The 24,691-nt window shown below is 43.1% G+C and overlaps 1 protein-coding gene across 1 annotated transcript; it reads left to right on the top strand.

The window, feature by feature from the left end:
* Window positions 1-9,255: 9,255 nt before the first annotated feature.
* On the top strand, window positions 9,256-24,335 carry LOC113426235 (uncharacterized). The gene is made up of 7 exons (XM_087952931.1): window positions 9,256-9,369; window positions 11,921-12,675; window positions 15,562-15,661; window positions 16,053-16,135; window positions 17,314-17,440; window positions 19,930-23,647; window positions 24,164-24,335. The coding sequence occupies exons 2-6, from the start codon at window positions 11,953-11,955 to the stop codon at window positions 21,249-21,251; spliced, it is 2,355 nt and encodes a 784-aa protein (XP_087809057.1). The 5' UTR covers window positions 9,256-9,369; window positions 11,921-11,952; the 3' UTR covers window positions 21,252-23,647; window positions 24,164-24,335.
* The last annotated feature ends 356 nt before the right edge of the window (window positions 24,336-24,691 follow it).

Below are 24,691 nucleotides of genomic sequence, written 5' to 3'. Positions count from 1 at the left end.
TGCAGTACTGCACTCTAACCAATGCACCACCGTGGCTATGGTAGCTCACACATTAATAAAAGCAAGTTTAAGGGAGAATGCTAATTAGAGAATCCACATAGGAACATGGCACAACCCAGGATCTAGGATTTGGTAATGATGGAATGGAAAAGAATTTCCAGTGAAAAGCATACTCTGTCTCTGTGTGTGTGTGTATGTATGTGTGTGTGTGAGAGAGGGAGGGAGGGAGGCAGAGAGAGAGAGATAAGGCACCAAATTAAACTTATTGAAACAGAGACGGTGTCGGTGGGATTCAATTTCTTTAACTACTGGTTCTGTGGGTGTGGCTTGGTGGGCATGGCAGGGGAAGGTTACTGCAAAATCTCCATTTCCTCCCCACCCCACTAACCTGCTTTCCAGCTCCGTTCTCCTGTGTAGGGCAACCAAAGAAGACCCAGCCAATCAGCTGGGACTTGGGAGGCAGAGAATAGATGGGGGCGGGGCCAGTCAGAGGTGGTATTTGCCGGTTCTCCGAACTACTCAAAATTTCCGCTACAGGTTCTCCAGAACTGGTCATAACCGGCTGAATACTCACCTCTGGCTTCACTTCTCATGGAAGAAGCTTCTTCCATTCAGAGCTGATGAAGCTTCTTGGATGAGAAGCAAAATGTCTTCAAAGAAAAACCAGGAAGTTCCAGTTGCCTCTTGGAAAAAGAACCTTCGGGACTACCTGTAATTTTTTAAAACGATCTGTACAGCTGCAACAACCTCCAGCTGGGATCAATGCTGCTTGGTGACTGGGCAGGTAAACATCACAACGCTGTGACGAACGTAATTTCTGCTCGCTGGTTGCAGAGTTCAATTTTTCCATGCTTGCAAGATGCACAGGTGAATCAAGATAGGATATGCGGATGTAAGCACTTTGTGTTCTTGTTAGAACAGCGTTCCCCAAACTTGGCGGCTTTAAGACTTGTGGACTCCCAACTCCCAGAATACTCAGCCAGCTGGGAGTTGTGTTAGAACATGTTCTCTTTTGTGTATCCAATGTGTCGGACCATGTTCCCTGTACCGGTTGACTTTGGTGTCTAGAAATTGATCCTAATTAGAATTGCTGACAGAATCTTCCCTCTTGAAGTGTTCAAACATCTGTGCTCTTTTTGTAGAATTTGAATCCACAAACTCCTGTATTCCCTGACAGCCCTTACATCTCTAGTGCGGCCTTTTTTACCCTTGGCAACTTGAAGATATGTGGACTCTTTAACTCCCAGAATTCCAGCTGGGGAGCTGCAGTCCACATACCTTAAAAGTGGCCAAAGTCAAGAATACAGATGTTCTCCCTGGATTATCATAATACTTAAAATGTGCTGCAGCTTATAACAACTTATGCTGAGTACGAGGCCGCTGTGTAAACCTTTTTAGGTGTGTTCATAGTTTTGCAGCGTTAATTTAGCGCCAGAAAAATAAATACAGATGGCTGATGCTTCATTTAACATCTTTATAAACATAATAAATACCGTGTTTCTCATATAATAAGGCCGGGTCTTTTTTTTTTTTTTTTTTTTGGAGCCCCGAAAAAATGGCTAGGCTGTCTTTTCGGGGGGTGACTTAATTTCCCCCCCCTTGCATCTTCAGGCGGGCGGGCGGCGATGGCTTGGATGTTGACCTCGGCGTTGGTGGGGCACTTTGTATCGGGGTCAACACAGGCAGTATCCAGGTGTGCAACAAAAGTACTTCCTAACGGCAAGCCCCACCCCACCATTCCCCCATTTTGCATGTTTTAATATAGGCCTTAATTGGGGGAGGGGCTTAATTTCATTTCATACCTATAAAACATGCTGGGACTTCCTACTGGGGAGAAGCCATATTGTTGGAGAAACAGGTTAGATTTTACAAATTAGTTGTAGATTTCTCCAACATGGAGCAAACTCAGACAGAAACGTGCTGCAAGTAACTTCAGCGGCAACTCAGGAGCTCAAAAACAAACATCGGTTTGACTTTAGTTCAGCAGGCAAGCAAGTAAGTTAATTTCATCTTCAATAGACAGACTCAGAGCTCAACATAGCTTCAAAACTGCAGAGCTTACTATAGAGCCACGCCTAGGCTACTTCTAGTTTCAGTTTACAAACAGTTCTCCTTGGCTGACTTAATTGCTATGCTTATTCATTGGCTGACCTTGATAACCATGCTCTACTCCAGTACATGAATATACTCTGACAAGGTGTTCCTGATCTTTATTAAAGTAGTTGCAGCTGCTGTCCTCTTGGCCAGGTGTTTTGCGAGTGTATGGTTTGGAGGGATGAAATCAAATGGCAGAATTGCTATTCGGGGGAAGAGATTTATTTACAAGTCAATAAATGAATTGATTTACATTGAACTCATTTATTTTTATTTACATACATAAACAAAACAAAAACTTTTAAGTGGGAGTTTCTTCATAGGGAATATGCCTATGACCTTGCCTTTGTTAAATTGGTAGTATCTCCTCCATTTTTTGTTTAAATGTCTGCTATTGGGCTTTTTTTAATGGCTGGGTTCACAGAGCATTGGGGGGAGGGGGGACTATGGCAACTTTATGACCTGTGGACTTCAACTCCCAGAATTCCTGAGCCAGCATGGCTCATGATGAACATGGCTAGCTTAGGACTTCTGGGAATTGAAGTCCACAAGTCCTGAAGTTTCCATAGTTGCTCCCTGGAGGTTTTGAAGAAGAGGCTGGACAGCCACTTGTCTGAAATGGTATAAGTTCTCCTGCTTGGGCAGGGGGCTGGACTAGAAGACCTCCAGGGTCCCTTCCAGCTCTATTCTGCTTCTGACTCCTCAGCCAAGTAAGTCAAACACGGAGTGATTAACTATATTTGCACAGCATGCTAAAATGGATTAGTGTAAATGTTGGTTCGATTGATTTTGAAGTAGTTTAAGTAATTTAGGACTATCCTGCAGTCAAATCTAGGAAATGGACAACCAAGTGGAACATCTTGGGTAAACTAAATTTGCAGTTATTTCTGCCCCTTTTCCTGATCCTTCCTTCCATTACAAACATCTGGAGGACAAGATGGAATTGGCTAATTGTTGCCTAATTGCTGCCTATCCACACAGCCTCTTTTATGTGGGATTCCCCATCTGTTTCTAACATACAAAGTGCCCTTTTTTTTCTGGCCAAGTGTGTCATCAGCCCATCAGAAATGGACCTAGGTAAATCAGAAGAAACATCTGAAGTTGACCAAGAAAGGGACGCCATTTTTAATTGTCTTGGGGTCGCAGCTCTTTGAAGATGCATCTATTTATCAATCATCTAATCTATCAATGTCTATCATCTATCTATAGATAGATAGATATAGATGACAGATAGCTTGATATAGATATAGATGATAGATAGATGATAGGCATTGATAGATGATAAATAGATACATGGATGGATAGATAGATGATAGACATTGATAGATTAGATGATAGATAGATAGGTAGATGACAAATTACAGACAGACAGATAAAAAGATGGATGGTACATACAATAGATAAAAGATAGATGATAGAAGATAGATAGATAGATAGATAGATAGATAGATAGATAGATGATAGATAGATAGATAGACATTGATAGACATTGATAGACATTGATAGATGATAGATAAATACATGGATAGGTAGGTAGATAGATAGATAGATAGATAGATAGATAGATAGATAGATAGATAGATAGATAGATAGATGACAAATTACAGACAGACAGATAAAAAGATGGATGGTACATAAAATAGATAGATAATCTGATAGATAAATAACAATATAGACAGAAAGATAGATGTGTCATGCCCCTGTCAGAATCTGAATCCGAGGAGGAAGATGAACAGCTGACAGGGAGTGGGAGTGTGGTTCCCGTCGGCTGTGGAGGAGGCTGGGAAAGGGCAAAGTCAGGCTGGGCAGAGCAGGGAAGAGGTAGAACTAGGGAGAGGGAGTTCAGAGGAAGACCTGGGCCCACCTCCTCTTCATTCTAGTGCACGCAGGGAGGAATGGAGAAGACAGCAACATGGGTTGTGTGGCGTACGGGGGAGGAAAGGGCCCTGACTCCCTTCACAAGGCACACCTGGGAAAGGAGTTTAAAGAAGAACCAGTTGGGAGGGGTGTTTGTCGGAAACAAACATTGAGTTTATCTTATCTTGTGTTGGCTGCTGTTATGAGTTCCTGGCAGCCTCCCGACGGGTTTGATTTACTTGTGTTACTTCACTTCTGGAACTCCTTATCGTGCCCTGCTGGGTTGATTACCTTATTTTGCCTTGTTGGATTTATAATTTAAAGTTTTCTGTTTACAATGTTTGGATTGGAATATCTGCAGCCAAAGGCTGTTGCAGGTTCGTGGGAGAGTTTCTTTCTCCAGACCGAAAGGTAACCGGGACATTGGGGGCAAAATTGGAGCTAATAAAGGGACCCAGACTTATTCTCTGGCTGAGCTGCCTTTGTGCCAAGCTCCAGGTCACCACAACCAGAACCACTCCAGAGGTTTAGTCTTCCGAGTCAGATTAAATCCTGCAATATTATCCTTGGGCAGGTATATTTGTCTTCATTTCTGTGAATACATAACAGCAAGGACAATTAACCAGTGGAACAGCTTGCCTTCAGAAGTTGTGGGTGCTTCAACACTGGAGGTTTTTAAGAAGAGACTGGACAGTCCCTTGTCTGAAATGCTAGAGGGTGTCTGCTTGAGCAGTGGGCTGGACTAGAAAACCTCAGAGGTCCCCTTCCATTAGGCGACTGGAGACTAAAACATATGAAGAACAGTTGCAGGAACTGGGCCTGGCCAGTCTAGTGAAGAGAAGGACCAGGGGAGACACGATAGCGGTCTTCCAATATTTGAGGGGCTGCCACAGAGAGGAAGGATTGAAGCTATTTTCCACGGCACCCGAAGGCCAGACAAGGAATAATGGATGGAAACTGACCAAGGAGAGATTTAACTTGAAAATAAGGAGAAATTTTCTGACAGGGAGAACAATCAACCGATGGAACAGAAGTTGCCCTCGGAAGTTGTGGGGGCGCCATCACTTGAGACCTTTAAGAAGAGATTGGACTGCCATTTGTTTGAAATGGTGCAGGGTCTCCCGCTTGGGCTGGTGGGGTTGGACTAGATGAACTACAAGGTCCCTTCCAACTCTGATTATCTGTTATCAACTCTACAGGTAGACCTCAACTTACAACGGTTCATGTAGTGACCGTTCGAACTTACGACAGCACTGAAGTGACTTTTGACCATTTTCACGCTCATGACTATTGTTGCATCTCCATGGCCACGCAATTTACATTGGGATGCTTTACCTCACAATTCATGGGGTTGTGTAATCCCCTTTTGCGAACTTCTGACAAGCCAAGTCAATGGGGAATCTATATTTATTTAACCACCATGTGACTAATTTTAGAACTGCAGCGATTGACTTAATAAAGGTGGCGAGAAAAGTAGTAAAATGAGGTAACACTCACTTGACAAATTTCTTACTTAGCAACCAAAATCTTGAACTCCGTTGTGGTCGTAAGTTGAGGATGACCTGTATTTGACTTCGATCGTGTGAATACGTAAACAGTGAGGACAATTAATTGGCCGAACAGCTTTGCCTTTAGACGTTATTTTTTTAATTTTTTTTTTTTTTTATTTATTTGATTTGCCAATTGTTTACAAGATAATAAGTATAAGTGTATACATAGTTGTGAATACATGAAATGGTTACATATAAGAAAAATAAAAGAATAAGAGAAACAATAGGACAGGGACGGTAGGCACGTTGGTGTGCTTATGCACGCCCCCTACAGGCCTCTTAGGAAAGGGGTGAGGTCAATAGTAGACAGTCTAAGGTTAAAGTTTTTGGGGTTTGGGGAAGAAACTACAGAGTCGGGTAGAGTATTCCAGACATTGACCACTATGAGTGCTTCATCTCTGGGGGTTTTTAAGAAGAGGCTGGATAGCCATTTGTCTGGAATGGTGTAGTCTTCTGATTGAGCAGCGGGCTGGACAAAGGCCTTCAAGGTCCCTTTCCGCTTGATTGATTGATTGTTGAAATTATAAGTTCTATCTATCAGCTCCAGTGGCCTAGAGGTGGAGCTCTCACCTCACAATCAGGAGGCTGTGAGTTCGAGCCTAGGTGTAGAGGCTAATATTTGGAAAAATAGACTGTCCTGCTCGAGCAGGGGGTTGGACTAGATGACCTCCAAGATACAGATCTAACAGATAATCAGAGTTGGAAGGAACCTTATAGATCATCTAGTCCAACCCCCTGCCCAAACAGGAGACCCTACACCATTTCTGACAGATGGCAGTCCAATCTCTTCTTGAAAGCATCCAGTGATGGTGCTCCCACAACTTCCAAAGGCAACTTCTGTTCCATGGGTTGATTGTCCTCACTGTCAGAAAAGTTTCTCCTTATTTCCAGGTTAAATCTCTCCTTGTTCAGTTTCCATCCATTATTCCTTGTCTGGCCTTCGGGTGCTTTAGCAAATAGCTTGACCCCTTCTTCCTCTCTGTGGCAGCCCCTCAGATATTGGAAGACCGCTATCATGTCTCCCCTGGTCCTTCTCTTCACTAGACTGGCCAGGCCCAGTTCCTGTAATCGTTCATTTTAGTCTCCAGTCTCCTAATCATCCTGGTTGCTCTTCTCTATACTTTTTCTAGAGTCTCAACACCTTTTTTTATAATGTGGTGAACAAAACTGGATGCAGTACTCTAGGTGTGGTCTTACCAAGGCTTTATAGAGTGGCATTAATACCTCACTTGATCTCGATTGTATCCCTCTCTCTGTTAATGCACCTTAGGATTGCATTAGCTTTTTTGGCTGCTGCTGCACACTGCTGGCTCCTATTTAGCTGGTTGTCCACTAAGACTCCAAGATCCCTCTCACAGTTACTGCTATTGAGCCTAGTTTCACCCAGTCTATATGTGTATTTTGGGTTTTCTTGCCTAAGTGTAGGACTTTACTTTTCTCTATATTGAATTTCATTTTATTAGATATGACCCAATGTTCTAGTCTGTCAAGATCCATCAGTGTTTATTAGATATGACCCAGTGTTATCAAGATCCATCTGGATCTTGAGCCTATCTTCTTGGGTGTTAGCTATTCCTGCCAGCTTAGTATCATCTGCAAATTTGGTAAGTTCCCCTTCTATTCCCTAGACTAGCCATGCCCAGTTTCTGTGACCGTTCTTCATGTTTTAGCCTCCAGTCCCCTAATCATCTTGGTTGCTCTTCTCTGTACTTCTAGAATCTCAACACCTTTTTTTATAATGTGGTGAACAAAATTGGATGCAGTACTCTAGGTGTGGTCTTACTAAGGTTTTATAGAGTGGTATTAGTACTTCCCTTGATCTTGACTATCCCTCTGTTAATGCAACTTAGGATTGCATTAGCTTTTTTGGCGGCTGCTGACACTGCTGGCTCTTATTTAGCTGGTTGTCCACTAAGACTCCAAGATCCCTGTCACAGTTACTGCTATTAAGCCTGATTTCACCCAGTCTATATGTGTATTTTGGGTTTTCTTGCCTAAGTGTAGGACTTTACTTTTCCCTACATTGAATTTCATTTTGTTAGATATGGCCCAGTGTTCTAGTCTGTCAAGATCCATCTGGATCTTGAGCCTATCTGGTTCCTTCCAACTCTGTTATTATATGATTCTCCTTGATCTTTTTTTTTTTTTTTTTTTTTAAACAAGTTTTATTAATTTTTAAAACACACAAATTGTCATTATTCATTACATGTTTAAACCTTTTTCATTGTCAATTTAACAAGTCAGATAAATTATAATTCTGTTTTAAACCATTTCCATACAACATACCAAAACCTCTTATTCAATTTCTCTTTACTTCTCTTTAGTCTTATTCAATATCATTATTATTATTTCATCTGTTTCTTTCTGACTTAGTTACCATTATTCTCAATCTATATTTCTACAATTTTTAACTAATTCTCCCCCAAAAAGACATATACACACAACACACAAAACATAAAAAAATCTTTTGGAAAGTAACTTGGACCCAGGTGTCTCTCTCTTCATGGACTTCAATTATATTCATGCTCATCTTACATATCATTACTTATTTTATTTACCATTCTAAGCCTTCTATATTAACTTCCCCACATATTTCACACTTCTTACTTCTATCTTAATTAATCATCTTAATTTGAATCATTATATTTATATCTTTTGTCCATTTTTTATCATCCCTTTGTCTCATTCCTTATAAAAAAAAAAGAAAATAAGTTTCTCCTGAAATCATTAATCAGAGTCTGATGCCTTTCTATCTCCCCTAAGTTAATCAAATTAATCTTTAAAATAATATCTAATACCCAATCCGATTTTGCTTGGTACATTCTATCTAACTAATACACCCAACATAATTAAGTACATAATTAGACAATAAATCCAAATATTAAAAAAAGATACTATAATAAAATTTTATAATAACATCAATACCATAGTCTTATTAAACTCTTTAATTAAAACAATATTCTAAACCTCCCCTATTATTAAGTTTTAAAGCCAATCATTTTTAAACATTTTAACATTTAATCTCTTATCAACTCTTAAATCATTACAATACTACCATCTCATCTTATGTACCTTTTCAAAATCTTTTTTTAAAAAAAAAAAATATACTTTATCCATTATCCAAAAGCTTCTTTTTCATTTAATTTCAAGACATTGTAGCTTTTCTCCACCTTTTCCCTTTCTTTCTTCTCCCAACAAACCTTTCTACCCCCCTTCTTCTAGCCTCTGCCTTGCCAGCTTCCCTTCTCTGTCGTATTCCTTTTCCCTTTTTGTTTACTATCATCATATTGGTTTTGCACCTTATTTTCCCTTTCTTAAATGTTTTTTTAGATCTTAAGCCTTGCACCTTCTTTTCTTTCCTTTTCTCCTCCTCTTCTGGATCAAGTCAACATTAAAGCACTGGGACCTTTTTTTTTTTTTGTTCTCTGGTGTCTTCTTCTGGTGTAGTGTTTGTTTAAAAAAAAAAAAAACAACCAAAAAAAAAAAAAAAATCCCCCCCCCCCCCACCATTTTTTTTTTTTTTTTTTTTTTTTTTTTTTTTTTTTTTTCCGCAGAAGAGCCACCTTTTCTTTTTTTTTTTTTAAACACCAAAAAAAAACGCCCAAAGATCAAAACAAGGCAGAACCCACCTCCTTCTGGGGAATAGCAATCAAGAAAGGTCCAAATACCCCCCCCCCCCCCCCCCCCCCCTTCGTCCCTTGGTTTTGTTTCTTTTCGGGGTGTCTGGAAGGCGGGATCCGAGAGGGGGCGCCCGAGGACGCTCTTCCGCCGGTTCACAGCGAAGGGAAGGCGGAGGAGCGAAGGAGGAAAAAGGAGTGAAGGGGCTGCCCGGAAAGGGTCCGGGGGGAAAAACGTTCGTCTGCTTGCGGTAGGGGGCTCCTCCTCCGGCCTCCGCGGTCGCTGCGGCTGCAGCGGGGCCGCTTCCCCCCTCTTTGCGATTCTGCATGGGGCGTGGAAGTAGCCGCGGGGGCAGCCTTGCACGGGGAGGCCTCTCCCCCCCCTTCTCCGTTTTGGGGAGCCCGCGTGCCTTCCCTCCAGGCTCGGTTCGCCTGGTCTCTCGAAGCAAAAGAGGGGAGGGGATCTGGGCTACGTGCATCGCATACAGGCATGGCATTGCATGCATTGCATTGCATTCCTTGCGTTGCATTGCATTCATTGCATTGCCTTGCATTTCATGCATTGCATTGCATTGTATTCCTTGCAGTTTAGCATGCAGCGCGGGAAACATGAGGGGGTGGCCTCCACCCTCCTCCGTCCTCGCTCTCCCGGGCTGGCCCATCGCTGCGGAGCTTTTTTCGGTGACACCCCCCCCCCCTCCGGCTGGAAGCAAAGCCCCCCCTTCTCTGCCTCCTTGACTTTTCGGGGAGAGAAGGGACCAGAATTGGCTTTGGGGATACCCTTCCCGGAGTGGGGCATAAAAGGAAAAGGTTAAGCCTGAACCTCACCAACAATGATTTCTGTGGTTGCTATCTTGGAGTGGGGGGCGGTGATCAACTATAAAAGTGGTGAAGGGTTTTGTGCTTTAAAAAGTTTTGTCTTTCCTATCGGAATGGTCGGAAAATCGGTTTTTATTCGGAGGGGAAACGCAAGGAGCTCTTCCTCGGGTTGGGGGGAGAGAGTAGATTTATTGGAACTTAATGTGGATTCCACCCCCCACTCCTTTCTTAGTTCCTTATTATAGTTTCGGTTTTCAATTCGGATTCTTTGTGTTTTTAATCCCAAATGATGGATTTGGGGAATTGGACGCTGCTCTGGGGTCAGTTGTTTGCTGCAGCCTGCAAATCCGATAGATTTGATTGATTGATTGATTGATTTAAATCTATTAGCCACCCAACTCCACTGGACTTTGGTGGCATACAAAACCAGAGAAAACAGCTATAATATTCAGGCTAAAATAATCTTAACATCAAAATCAACAGAATAAAATAGGACCTATTAAATAATAAACATTAATGAAGGAAAATGTAAGCATCTCTGGATAATGTTGCAGGATCCAGTCGGGATCCGTCAGTGGGTTTCAAGATGTACTCTTTCGAGCTTTTGGACTTGTTGCTGGAGCCAGTCTGGTTCTTGAGGAGCCAGTACTTTGGGCTGGCTGTTGACTGACAAAGGGGCTGGTTACTCGGGCTTCAATGATTTCTCTGGCTATCTTTGAACCTGCTCAGCCAACAATCTGAATAGCTGCGAAATTGAACGTATGTTCATTGCAGTGTGAGACTACCAATGAGTTTGGGTCTCCTTGTCTGACCTTGTGTTCTTGCATTCTCTTTTCTTTTATGTATACTGAGAGTATTTACACCAAGACAAATTCCTGGTGTGTCCAATCACACTTGGCCAATAAAGTATTCTATTCCTATTCTATCCTATCCTATTCTATTCTATTCTATTCTATTCTATTCTATTCTATTCTATTTATCTCCCTTCCCACCTGTCCTACATCAACTCTACAGGGGCAACCCATGCAGGGATTACATTAGATCTCCCACGTCCAAGCAATCTTTGCAATGCGTGATTTTATCTTCATATGGTAACCTTTGGTCTCAGTGACCGACCCAGATTGGATCCTGCAATAAATAAACCCCAATCTTTGGACCATACCCTGGCTTTTTTTTAAAGCTTTCCAAAACCCCAGGTCAGATGATGCTGTTAGAGAGAATGAATAGAATCCAGAGATGAATAAAACCAGGTTAACGGGAGCCAGAAGATACTTTCTGACTAAATATATATCTTACAGTGTTTTCTATCCCCTTTCTGCCCCCAAAATTCTTTAGATTATTTAAATGAATATTCTATCTACAGCTGATTTACAGGTTTGATTACAGCTTCTTGGTGAAATCTGGTTTGATGTTTTTTTAATTGAGGAGAGCGGAAGGAGTTGCTTTGTAAAGATGGGAAAAAAGCTTTGTAAAGATAGATTAAGACGTGGAACCATAATGGAACCTGTTCATCACAGTCCTAAATTGTGGCAGTCATAAAATAGGTCGGTCACATAACAACCTAATTTTATGATATTTTTTTGCAGTGGTTACTAAGCAATCCTGGCAGTTGTGACTGCCGTGGTCATTAAGCAAACACCATGGTCATTAAATGACTCAGTGGTTTGGTAGATGTGAAGTTTTGAGCGAAACTGTCATAAAACCCAGTCTCACGACTACAGGACACTGCAAATATGGATACATGGAGCCGTGTTGCGAAGTTTGTTTATATGAATGCTGAGGGGGCGATTGTCAGAATTTTGAATCTTGATTGTAACTTTGAACAGTCACTGAGTGATAATCTACCTGTACAGGAAAAACAGCCTGTTTTTTTCCAAAAATACTTTTTTCTAAGGTTAGAGGGGTCCCTAAAATGCGGCATAGTGTTAAAAGTTAAAATGATAATAACCAAATGATCCACTTTGAACATGTTCTTCCTTTTAGATTTGAGAGGGCTGAGAGCAGATAACTCGGCCATGGAGAAACAAGTCTTAAATCCAGAAGAAGGACCAGAAGCAGCTGGAAAACTCCCCTCTGCAATCCAGCCTCAGTTTACGTCTGAAGGAGGAGGATGGGGCGCATTTGAGAGGAACGAGAGGGCCCTGTTTGTTGGGATGGAGGAGCGCTGGGAGACACAATGGCAGCAGTTCCTCAAGACACTGCAGCCAGTTCACCCAGGAGAAGGCAAATCCAAGATGTCGGAAGCTTCTCCCTGGGAAGACCCCAAGGTCTTCCTGGCCAACTTCGAGCAGGTGGCCCAAGCCTGCCGGTGGCCCAGAGAAAAGTGGGTGGCTTGTCTCCTGCCGGCCTTAAGCGGAGAAGCCGAAGAGGCCTTTCAGAAGCTGGAAATGGGAGAACGGGAGAACTATGGGAAGGTGAAGGCCGCCATCTTGAAAGGGGAAGCCACCAAAATGGAGGCCCAGCGTCAACGCTTCAGGCGGTTCTGCTGCCAGGAGGTGGAAGACCCACGAAGGGTTCAGAGCCAACTTCAGGAGCTTTGCTGCCAGTGGCTGAAACCGCAGAGGCGCTCCAAAGAGCAGATCCTGGAGCTCTTGATCCTGGAGCAATTCCTGGCCAGCCTGCCTCCGAAGCTCCAAAGCTGGGTTCAAGTGGGAAGACCCGAGACGTCTTCCCAGGCGGTGGTCCTGGTGGAGGACTTCCTGAGGAACCAACAAGACGCCAAATCAGGGTCGTACCAGGTAGGTTTGACAATACACAGGCAGTCCTCTACCCCAGGGGTCACCAACCTTTTGGACCTCAGGGACCACTAAACTCATAATTTTAAATCCCGCAGACCAGAGACCCTGGGAAAATCCCCCAAAAAGTCTGCAGGAAAATTCCCCACCCCATTTTCCTACTGATCGATCATTCTTTATTTGGGATCGCAAGATACCGTCTCCAGCTTTGTTCTCAGGGGGGGGAGAGAGAGAGAGACTTTTGGCTTCATGCAAGGAAAGCAGCAGAAGTCTTTCTTTCTCTCCTCCAAACTCCGCCAGAAATAAGTCTTCGCTGGTGCAGCCTCTTGGAGCAGGATGCCTTGCAGGGTCCCAAAGACAATCTGGGTCCTCATTTTACCCACCTCGAAAAGATGGAAGGCTGAGTCAACCTTGTGCCTGGTGGGATTTGAACTACCAAATTGTAGGCAGCTGGCTGCAGAAGTAGCTTGCAGGACTGCACTCTAACCACTGCGCCACAGAGGCTCCTTACAAGTTGCCCCACATGACATTATACACATCTCAGATTGGATGGCCAGTTTGAATTATTGGGGGTGGGAACATTGGCATAACTTTGTATATGTGATTTTCGCGCCTATTTTGCCTCAGTTCTTATATTTCTTCTGATGCTACCACTTCAATTTTTCAGTAAAAGTACTTTTCTCTATGACAGTGGAGTCTTAAGGTTTTATTTCTTGGATTTTGAATGGAACCTCACTTGACAGACTGAGACTCTCTACAGAACAGTCATAAGTCAATTTTTTCAGTGTCTTTAACTTTGAATGTTGACTAAATTTAAGTTTAAGGGCCACCTATATCAGTGGTGGCTAACCTTTTTGGACTCCTATGCCCAAAATTGTGCATGTGCTTGCGTCTCGCATGCTCGCGTGCCAGCACCCAGAAGGCAATGCGCACGTGCCTCTCCATGCCCCCTGCGCATGCAATCCGGCCCGCCCCCGCCCCTTACCTGCACTATATTTGAGGCCTTTTTCAGCCTCCCAGAGGCTTGAGGAAAACCTCTGCAGGCTTTGCAGGCCAAAAAATGGGCCCGTTTCATCACTTCCTGAAATACAGGAAGTGACAAAATAGGCCTATTTTTCAGCCTGCAAAGGCTTTCCTCAAGCCTCTGGGAGGCCGAAAATCATCTGTGAGGCGCATGCATGCTCAGTGAGGTAAGTTTGCCTGTGGTTCACGTGCCAGCACAAATGGCTCTGTGTGCCACCTATGGCATGTGTGCTATAGGTTCACCATCATGGACCTATATCATATCGTCAGGGTAAAAGAACAATTTATAATTCCTTGTCTTTTGTTTTTTTATGGAGTTAATAGAGTCCATAAAATGGAGTAATTGGGTCAAACAGCTTACAAACCACCACAGTAGAGGGATATGAAGAATACAGATAGTCCTTGACTTCGGACCCATTTATTTACTGATAATTCAAAGTGACAATGGCAGTGCCATTATGACCATGTTTCACAGTTACGATGTTGCAACATCCCCATATCCGCACGATCAAAATTTGGACGTTTGGCAACTGCTGTGTATTTAGGACAATTGCACTGTCCTGGGGTCAGGTGATCAACATCTATAAACCTTCACAGCTGGCTTCCAAGAAGCCAAGTCGATGGAGGAAGTCTGATTTGCTTAACAACCAAGTGATTCACTTAACCATTGTGGCAAGAAAGTTTGTATAAAAGGGAGCAAAACTCATTTAACGGTCTTAGCAACAGAAATTTGGGGGTCATTTGTGGTCATAAGAGCCGTAGTGGCGCAGTGGTTAGAATGCAGTACTGCAGGCAGCTGGCTACTTCTGCCGGCTGCCTGCAATTTTGCAATTCAAATCCCACCAGGCTCAAGGTTCCATCCTTCCGAGGTGGGTAAAATGAGGACCCAGATCGTTGGGGGTGACACTCTGTAAACCAGCGGTCGCCCACCAGTGGGCCATGGCCCACTGGTGGGCTGTGAGAAAATTTTGCTGGCCCGCAGAGAAATCTCACCCCCAGAGCATCCCCCAAAGCAATTCATGCAAGCTGGACAGAAACACAAGGCTGCGCCGCCCACATGGCCCACGGGAACCCTCCCCTGTCCACTCACTCCTTACCAAAAAACCGGCCTGCTAAATTGCTATTTTTCTTTTTTTTCCCCCTGACCATCAGCTGTTCTGCTGTGCTGGGAGTTTTAGATTAGCTAGGAAGCAGGAAATGGTTAGATTTCTAGCTTTCTAGCTAGTCTTTAGATCTTCAGCTCTGCTTTTAAGCACAGCCGAACCTCCTTTAGGACTGAAGGTTCTATTATTTAGTGCAGACTCACGGCAAGCAAATTTTATGTGACAGACTGAGCTAGCCAATGGCAGATAGATAGATCTCTGAATGAATCTGTGATTCTGTGAGCAGCTCAATCTGCCCGCCTGCTTTGCCTGATTTTTGGTAAAAGTTGCTCTTTTTTTATAAAAAATTCAATATTTATATGAATATATATAATATTTACATACAAGCCATGCCCAGCCAGTCACATGACCACTAAGCCACACCCACAAATTAGGCCACACCCACAGAGCCGGTTAATGGTCCCTGGGATTTAAAATTATGAGTTTGGTGGTCCCTGAGGTCTAAAAGGTTGGCGACCCCTGCTGTAAACCACTTAGAGAAGGCTGTAAAGCGCTATAAAGCGGTATATAAGCCTACTGTAAGTTCTATTGCTATAGATTGAGGGCCACCCGTATTAATCCAAAACTGAGGACTAGGTTAATACCGTAGCTTGGATGACCTTTCAACCATCCTTGTGGGCCTCGGGCGACCCCGAGAGACTTTTGTGTGGTGGTGAGCAAAAGGAGTCCCATTGTTGTGAGAAGGAGTGTGTTACTCTTTCAGGGCTCAATGAATGAAGAACATGTCGATTTCTTATATTCAGAGAAAGAGACCTTGGAGGCTGTGAAGAGAGAAAATGAAGAAGTGGAAATCAGCATGCTGGGTAAGGAAACTCCAGAGAGAGAAAACGCAGCCGCTGTATTTATATTTGCTGAGAGGCCAGGGAGCCAAAATCTTAAGGCTAGATCTTGCCTTGGACTGTTTTCTGGAGGATTTTTAATGTATTTCTATTCTAGATCAGAGTTCCCCAAACCTTTCCTGATTGGCGGCCCTTAGATCTAAAAGCAACCAGGCACCCAAAATGTAAACGTTTGTTATACACAGGTTTCAAGATTAGGGGGTCTTCCCACCGCTATAAAAATAGAACAGCGAGGATTCTGTCTTACTCAGTACTTTAAAAATGACAAATCTTTTTTGCTGTTTATATTTCTAAAAACCGAAGAGGGAAGGGGTAAATATGTTCTTATTGTAAATGCCTTGATTTTCACCTTCAGGACCTGAAATCAAATCCTCGAGCCACCCCAGCCCATTATTTCCTTCCGAAAGATTTGGGATGGCCCAAACAGCAGTGAGAGAGGTATGTATGTCAACCATGTGAAAACAGTTTGCTTGATACCAGATTGGGGAGGGGTAAGATAAAGGACTTATTCCTGGCCGCTTGTCCTGTTCCCTTTAGATTTGGGTTTTTCAACCTTGCCAACTTTAAGGTGTGCGGGCTTCCAACTCCCAGAATTCCCAAGGGTGCTCGATGAGGAATTCTGGGAGTTGAAGTCCATACAATGTAAAGTCGCCAGAGTCGAAAAACATTGCGTTAGATTTAACAATAATTGTAGTTAGTTTACTTTATTGTCCTTGCACCTCGTACAATGAAATAAGCACCATCTTCAGTGCTTATGACCATGAAAATAAACACAAACACACATCCTTCACATTCTATACATTGAATTGAAAACCCCTGTTATTGGTTTAATATTGCACTATACAGTAGAATTCAGTAGTTACTGCCCTGGGATAGAAGCTGTTTTTCAGCCTATTTGTCCTTGTTTTTATTATTCTGTACCGTCCTCCAGATGGCAATAGTTTAAAAAGAGGGTGTGCCGAGGATGAGATGGATCGTTAAGAATATTTTGAACTTTCTTAAAGCCACAGGAGCTATAAAGCTCTTCCAAAGAGGGGAGAGGGCAACCCATGATCCACTGGGCAATGACGTTAATCCTGTGGAGTGCTGTCCTATCTGCCACTATGCAATTGGCAAACCATACAGAGGTGCAGTAAGTTAAGATACTCTCTATGGTGCAGCGGTAGAAGGTCACCAGCAGTTTTTCCCCAGGTGGATCTGTTTTGGCTGCTGGTAAGTGCAGGGCGCGCACGGAGGCTCAGGGTGAGTGCCTCTCGGGCCTCCGGGAGGGCCACAAATGGGCCCGTTTCTGGCTTCCAAAGAGCCTCCGGAGCCTGGGCAGGCAGTATTCACCCTCCTGGAGGCTCAAGGAAAGAAAAAGGGAGGGCAAAAATGACCCATACTCCCGGCCACGGTGCAGGAGGCCAGCTAGGCCACGCCCACCAAGCAACCGGGCAGAGAACCCATTGCTAAAATTTTTGAAGCCCACCCCTGACTATAAACCTTGTTCAGTGGTCTGATTTTTGTAATGTTAATTGTTCCAGATCTTACAGTGAATGTGAAGCTTTACCTTAATCCTGTTTTTCTGCAGCAGAATCTCTGATGGGAAGGTCTTGGCTGCCTCTTATTCTTTATAGGCATTCATGGGTCTGAAGGAGACAGAGGCGTCTTTGCAGGCCACCGAGGGGAAGCCGACACAGCCACTTCAACCACCGGTCGCCTGGCAAGTCCTGCAGGAGGAAGAGGAGAATGTAGGTAGTTTAGGTAAGGAGAAACAATGCGTCAATCCAGCCATCGTAGGAAAGGATCCAGTTTTCCTTTATCTCAAAAGAAGCCAGGAGTAAACAGGTTCTTACGTATTCTGGAAGTGGAAGTGCTAGGAAGGCAGCTGCCTTCCGGGGCGTGGCACAATGGCAACACAGTCAGATAATCAGTAGGAGTCCCTTTATTAGCTCCAACTTTGCCCCCAATCTCCTGGTTGCCTTCTGGGTTGGAGAAGAACTCTCGCAGGAACAGACTTTGGCTGCAGAGAATCAAATCCAAAATGTGGTCAACAAAAACTGTAACTATAATTCTAATCAAGGCAAGATGAGGTAATTAGTCCGGCAAAGCAAGAAAAGGAATTCCAGACGTGAAGGGACGGCAGTAATTCAACACGGTTGGGAGGATGCCAGGAACACAGATAACCAAAGGCAACACAAGATAAACCAGATTTTATGACATTTGTGACAGTCATTCAACGAACCCTGTGATTGGAACTGTGGTGGCGCAGTATTGCAGGCTAACTCTGCCAACTGCCAACAGTTCGATTCTGACCCGCTAAAGGTTGAATTAGCCTTCCATCCTTTGAAGATCATCACTAAAATGAAGACCCAGTGTTCTGACTAAGGCTTCGTCAAATGTAATTAATCACAGACTTGTTTTAAAAGCAAAACCTATTTTATTACAACGCTGGGAATTGCTTTCATTCCCAGCCAGAACTAATTCATAAACCGTTCCCCAAGATAAACACACACCACAGTGCTGTGGAATGCCGCCAAAAACATAAGTATCCAATTAACTATAACAGAAACCAACCGAAGTACCAGAAAAAACTAACCAGAGTACACACAGCTTCCAGGAGGACTCGGAATCTATCAAACTACTTTGCTTCCTGCAAAGGTTTCGTCATTGAGGTCTGACTTTTATCCCTTATGGGAGAGGCAGTCACCTCCCAGCCTTACTCCTGAGTCACCCCTTTTGTTTCAGCTGCTCTCGCCTTCTAGCAGCTCTGCGCATACGCGCACTGGGAACAGGCTCCCCTGGGTCCTCTGCTTTGCTGCTGCCAGACTCCGAAGGCAGCACCCCACTCCCAGATGGTCCTGGCCCAATCTCTGCATCGGATGCAGGACCCTCGCCCGAGTCCTTTCCAGATTCCCAGACTGATCCCTGTTCTTCTCCACTGCCATCTGCACGATTCCACTGCTGTCTGCACTGACTGCTGGCAAACCACAACACAGTGACTGTATAGTGAAGGAAAATCCAGACTACACATGATTGTGAGAAGGAAAATCCAGACTAAACATGATTGTGCCCTCAGAAGACATACTCAAAGTTTCTAATCTTAGCAAGTAATGTTTTTAATAGGCGATGTATCTACAGCACGGCCTGGAGTATGTGTGGAATTCTATACAGGTATTTGACTTACAGCCAGTGACTATTTGAAGTTACGACTGACCGTAGAGCTACTTATGATCTCGATTGAAAGTTCCAATGGCTGGCCCTTCCCCTTGCAGTCACGTGATCACATTTTGAGTACTTGGCAACCAGCCCACGTTTATGGCCATTTGCAGCATCCCGTGGTCATACGGCCATGATTTTTTTGCAAAAAAAACTTTTTTTGCTAGAAACCAGTGCTTACTTTGGTTTCTGGCAAAAAGTGCCCATTGTAGACAATAAATTCACTTTAATGACTGCAGCACTTGCTTAACAATTGCTGCAAAAATAAAATAAAAATAAAGTAAAAATAAAAGGCTTGCTTAACAACCGGCGCACCTTAACAGCTGTAATTGTAAGGCTCAGTTGTGGTTGTAAGTCGAAGACCGTCTGTAATCGCAAGATCGTTTTTCACACCATGTACATGTATACATCTGAACTAGGCTGTGGTGTTTCTCTGTCATATACATATGTATAATTAAATATTTTTATTTTATATTTACAACAATTCCATCTTTCAACCGTGTGTCGACTGAGTACATATATCTTATGCTTACAACTATAATTAATACTTTTCTTACCAATATAACAATAATCACATTTCCTTATAGCCATTATTTAATATATCTGTTATTTAACAATCTTATTTCTCTGTATATTCATCTAATTCATTTTCATTTGTTTTATTTTCCAGCCACTGATAAAATAAATCCCATACCATGTAATATTCCGTTTATGTGTCATATAATATATGTAGATGTAGGCATAATTTTGTATTTATTTATTTTGTTACATTTATGTAGTGTACATTGGAGGTGGTAAGCCTTTGAAAGCTGTATGCAATGAAATTTCATTTTAATGTATGCTGATTAGTGTACATTCAAAGTGACAAGTTCTATGTCTGATGTAAAAATCTACATTTCTGGTGGAGAACTTAGTATGATGACCGAGACAACAAAACGTGTTGTTTTAAAAGAAACAGCAATACATTCCTTGTTCACTGGAACTAAAATAACATGACTGTGGTTAACTTTTTTTTTTTTTGTCTTCCTCTGTAGAGAGCAGACTGGAAACACAATTCAAAATGGAGAATTCTGAGAATCGAGGAGAGGAATCAGAGTCAACATGCAGGAGAGATCGAGAGTTTAGTTCTGGGAATCTCCCAGTAAAAGTAGAAATGGTGGAAGAAGACTACAAGTCAAGAGAGCAGCAGCTGAAGCCCACCCTGGGGTGTGAGAACGAACATATTTCGTTACAACAGGAATTTACTCCTGCTATTACTGCTGAAAAGGCCGCTATTTCCAAGGAGAATAATATGTCTTTGTTCTCCCAGTACGATAGAAGATACCTCTACCACATGGAGCTGAATGAGGTGCCTTCTACGGATAAATTAGAGCAATACCCTCAGAGATTTGAGGACAGCTGCCAGCGTACTTCAAGCACCAGTCCAAAAGAGAGAAACCTCATCATTGAGAAAAGGTTTGAAATCTCTGGGAACGCAGGGGTTAATAACGTGAGCGCCCATCCAAGCAGCCATCTTGGAGAAACAGGTAAGTCTTCTGAACGCGCCAACAGCGGCGTCAACTCTCTCAGCAAAATCCCCGCTGGCAAAACTGAAGAAGGATGGTACGAATGTTCCCAGTGCGGGAAATGCTTCAATAAAGCCAAATACTGGAAACAGCACCAGAAAATACACACCGGGGAGAAGCCGTACAAATGTTCCCACTGTGGGAAATGCTTCAACCAGTCGGGCAACCTGAAGACCCATCAAAGGATTCACACCGGAGAGAGACCCTACAAATGTTCCCAGTGCGGGAAATGCTTCAGTCACACCAACTGTTTGAAGATACACGAGAGGATTCACACTGGGGAGACCTACAAATGTTCCCAGTGCGGAAAATGCTTCCGAGAGACAGGGATTTTAAAGAGGCATCTCCGAATCCACACGGGGGAGACGCCGTACAAGTGTTCGCAGTGCGGGAAAGGCTTCAACCTGATGGGCACGTTGAGGAAACACCAGCGCATTCACACCGGAGAGAAACCGTACAAATGTTCCCACTGTGACAAATGCTTCCGGGAAACGGGGATTCTGAAGAGACATCAACGGACTCATACCGGAGAGAGACCGTACAAATGTGCTCAGTGTGGGAAATGCTTTACCCATACCAATGTTTTGAAGATACACCAGAGGATCCACACTGGGGAGACGCCGTATAAATGTACCCAGTGTGGAAAAAGCTTCAGTCAGATGGGAAATTTGAAAACCCACCAGAGAATTCATGCTAGAGACAACCTGAATATGGCACAAGATGTTCCCTTTGTGAAGGACCACACAAATGCCCCCCATTTGGGGAAGACGCCGGGGAAGTCAGAATTTTGAGGAGAGGTCAATGAGAGTTATTACAAGTAGTCCTCGGACTTACGACCACAATCGAATCTAAAATTTCTCTTGCTGAGTGAGACATTGTCTATGGAAATTCCCAGTCATCCAGGCCAGGGTTGTTCCAAAGATGTTTTTTTTCAAGAGGCAACTGGACTTGTTTGTTTTTCCTTGAAGACGTTTCGCTTCTCATCCAAGAAGCTTCTTCAGCTCTGAAGATCACTGCAGTCGTCATAAATACGAGTTGGCTGTCAAGCATTTGACCATATGACCATGGCTGTAACGGTTGTAAAGTGTGGAAAAACGGTCATAAGTCACTTTTTTGTGTGCCGTTGTAAATTTGAATGGTCACTAAACACCAGTGGTGGGATTCAAATTTTTTTTTACTGCCGGTTTTGTGGGCGTGACTTGGTGGGCGTGGTGTGGCTTGGTGGGCGTGACAGGGGAAGGATACTGCAAACTCCCCATTTCCTCCCCACCTCACTAACCTGCTTTCCAGCTCCGTTCTCCTGTGCAGGGCAACAAAAGAAGATCCAGCTGATCAGCTGGGACTCGGGAGGCAGAGAATAGATGGGGGTGGCGCCAAGAACTGGCGGTCCTTGCCAGTTTTCCGAACTACTCAAAATTTCCACTATCGGTTCTCTAGAACTGGTCAGAACCTGCTGAATACCACCTCTGCTAAAACTTACCCTAACCGTGGCAGGAATATTTGTTAAAAGGGGCAAAATTCACTTAACAAATAACTCAGCAACAGAATTTTGGGGCTCAGAATTTTTGGGTCGTAAGTCGAGGACTGCGGTCATAGGTGTGAAAACCAGTCCTTTTCCAATGCTGTAGTATATTTGAACAGTTACTAAACAAATGGATACAAGTTGAGGGCTACCTCTCTGTTCTTTGCATCAGGCATTCTGAGAGACAAAGCCAGCCAAAGAAAATTAAACAACCGAGATGGCGTTTACTTCCTTTTTTTCCAGCAAAAAAAAAATGCCTCGTAGGGAACAAAGATTTGCATAAGGAACACCACAAAAAAACTTGTAAAAATGGGATTGGGTAATGTGCTTTGTTTTACAACCATTATAACATATGACCATATTTGCCAGATTGTTACGGTCGTAACTTGAGTACTACCAGCAAGCCTTTAATTCAAAAAGAGAAATTTCAAATATTTTTGTAACAATTACATATTTTATAAATTTACAGGTAGTCCTCAACTTTCAACAGTTTATTTAGTGACCATTCAAAAATTACAATGACACACACACAAAAAAGACTCCTATGCCCCTGTCGGAATCTGAATTTGAGGAGGAAGACGTACAGCTGACAGTGGGAATGTAGCTCCATTGCCTGTGGAAGAAACTGGGGAAGGGCAAAGGCCGGCTGGGCAGAGCAGGGAAGAGATAGAGCAAGGCAGAGGGAATTTGGAGGAAGACCCAGGCCCACCCCCTCTTCATCCTAGGGCATGCAGGGAGGAATGGAGAAGAGAGCAACGTGGGTTGCGTGGCTCACGGGGGAGGAAAGGGCCCTGATTCCCTTCATTAGCTGCAGCTGGGAACACTGTATAAAAGAGGAAGCTGTGCACAGCAAATTGTTGGGAGCAAATCGTGAATTATCTGGTATCGTGGCTTATCTGTGTTTCTGGTGTCTTCCCAACTGTGTGAGTTTTGCCGTGCTTTCAAGTCTGAAAATCCTCCTCCCGGTCTGTCAAGTTAATTACTTCCGCTTGGTTTGTTTGGATTTTTAGTTACAGTTTGTATGTACCTTGTTTTGGACTTAATTCTCTGCAGCCAAAGGCTGTTCCTGGGAGTTTTTCTCCAGCCAGAAGGTAACCTGGACATTGGGGAGCAAAGTTGGAGATAATAAAGGAACACTTCTTGCTTATTTGACTGTGTTGCCTTTGTGCCACGCTCCGTGTCATCACAGTGAGTTACGACTGTTTTTCGCACTTGCAACTGTTGCAGCCTCCCCATGGTCACCTGATCAAAATTCAGATGCTTGGCCACTGCTTCATATTTATGACGGCTGCAGGGTGCTAGGGTCCTGTGCTCTGTTTTTGCTACCTTCCAGCAAGCCAAATCCACGGGAGATCCAGATTCTCTTCACAACCGGGATGCTAACTTTACAAATGTAACGATTCATTTAACAACGGTGGCAAGAAAAGTCGTAAAATTGGGGCAAACACACTTGAATGTTTTACTCAGCAGCCTAAATTTTGGACTCCATTGTAGCCATAAATGGAGGACTACCCGTATTATTATTTCCCATTTTTTGTCCAGGGTCATTATGCCAAATCGCAAGAGCACAACTGTCATGAAAGAAAAGCACTTTGAAAAAAATGAAATCAGATATATATCTTGTTCATTTGGGCAGGGTTTTATTTATTTAGCTAGTGTCAGTCTGTGCTCCATTCAAAATCCAAGAAAGAAAGACTCAAATGATTAGAGCAAAGTTTTTCTTTTACTGAAATTCAAAGTGGAAGCTAAGGGTAGAATTCTGAATCTAAGGAATTTGGCGCGCAGATCACATATACAAAGGGATGGAATTGTTCCCACCCCCCAAAGTCCAAAAGACTCTTCCAATTAAAAGTTCTGAATATGATCATGTGGGCATCTTCAGGTGGTGATGAGGCCTCTGTCCGTTGACCTTGACATATTTTGATAAAACTTCGCAGCTGCGCAAAGGAAAGAAAGCTAAGCAAGGAAATAGAAAGTTAAGAGCAGGAATTTATACTCCCCCCTCCTCCAACTCCTCATTTATACAAGACAAGAATGTAACACCTCCAGTTCTCTTCCCACAGGATGCAACCCCTCCTCCCCCCGTTACTCATGGCAGCCGAAAGATGCAAAGCAATAGAAAGCAATAGAAAAGTAGAAAAGATCTTGAAGGCTGACAGCTAGTTTTGGAGTGGCACTGAGAGACAACATACCTCTTATGGCACAGGACCTCCATTATACTTGTTGGAACAAATGTCCCTTTAAATGTTTCCAGATACTGTATTATTATTATTTTTATTTGTAAACCGCCCAAAGGTATGCAGATGAGATGGGCAATATAAAATTTTCTTAAATTAAAAAAAAAATTAAAAATTGTAGAATTTCCTTATCTAAATTAATAACACAATCCTCGGCTGTATAAACAAGAGGCGTAGAATCAAGTGTCAAAGAGTTCCAGGGAAAATCCATTCCTGTCAGTAACTCAAAAGACAAAACATAATCTCAAAGTACTTTTATTAAAATAGCACCTGGCATATTCTGTGGAATTCCAAAACTAAAAAGTTTTCCTAGACTTCCCACACTGTCCCAACCTACAAACCATCCCCTTTTTATTCATCGTTACATCACATGAACCAATCCCAAAGTAAGTACTAATTCTTTCTGCGCCACACTCTGTAACCTTGAACTATCAAAATAATTATGTTTTGTCTACTAAGAGCTACTCAGTTA

This window comes from Notechis scutatus, chromosome 2, assembly GCF_049901735.1.
Source record: "Notechis scutatus isolate UNSWTSFEM ecotype Mainland chromosome 2, rNotScu1.2, whole genome shotgun sequence".
Classification (NCBI taxonomy): domain Eukaryota; kingdom Metazoa; phylum Chordata; class Lepidosauria; order Squamata; family Elapidae; genus Notechis; species Notechis scutatus.
The sequence above is the reverse complement of the archived record's forward strand: the minus strand, read 5'-3'. Positions and strand labels throughout refer to the sequence as shown.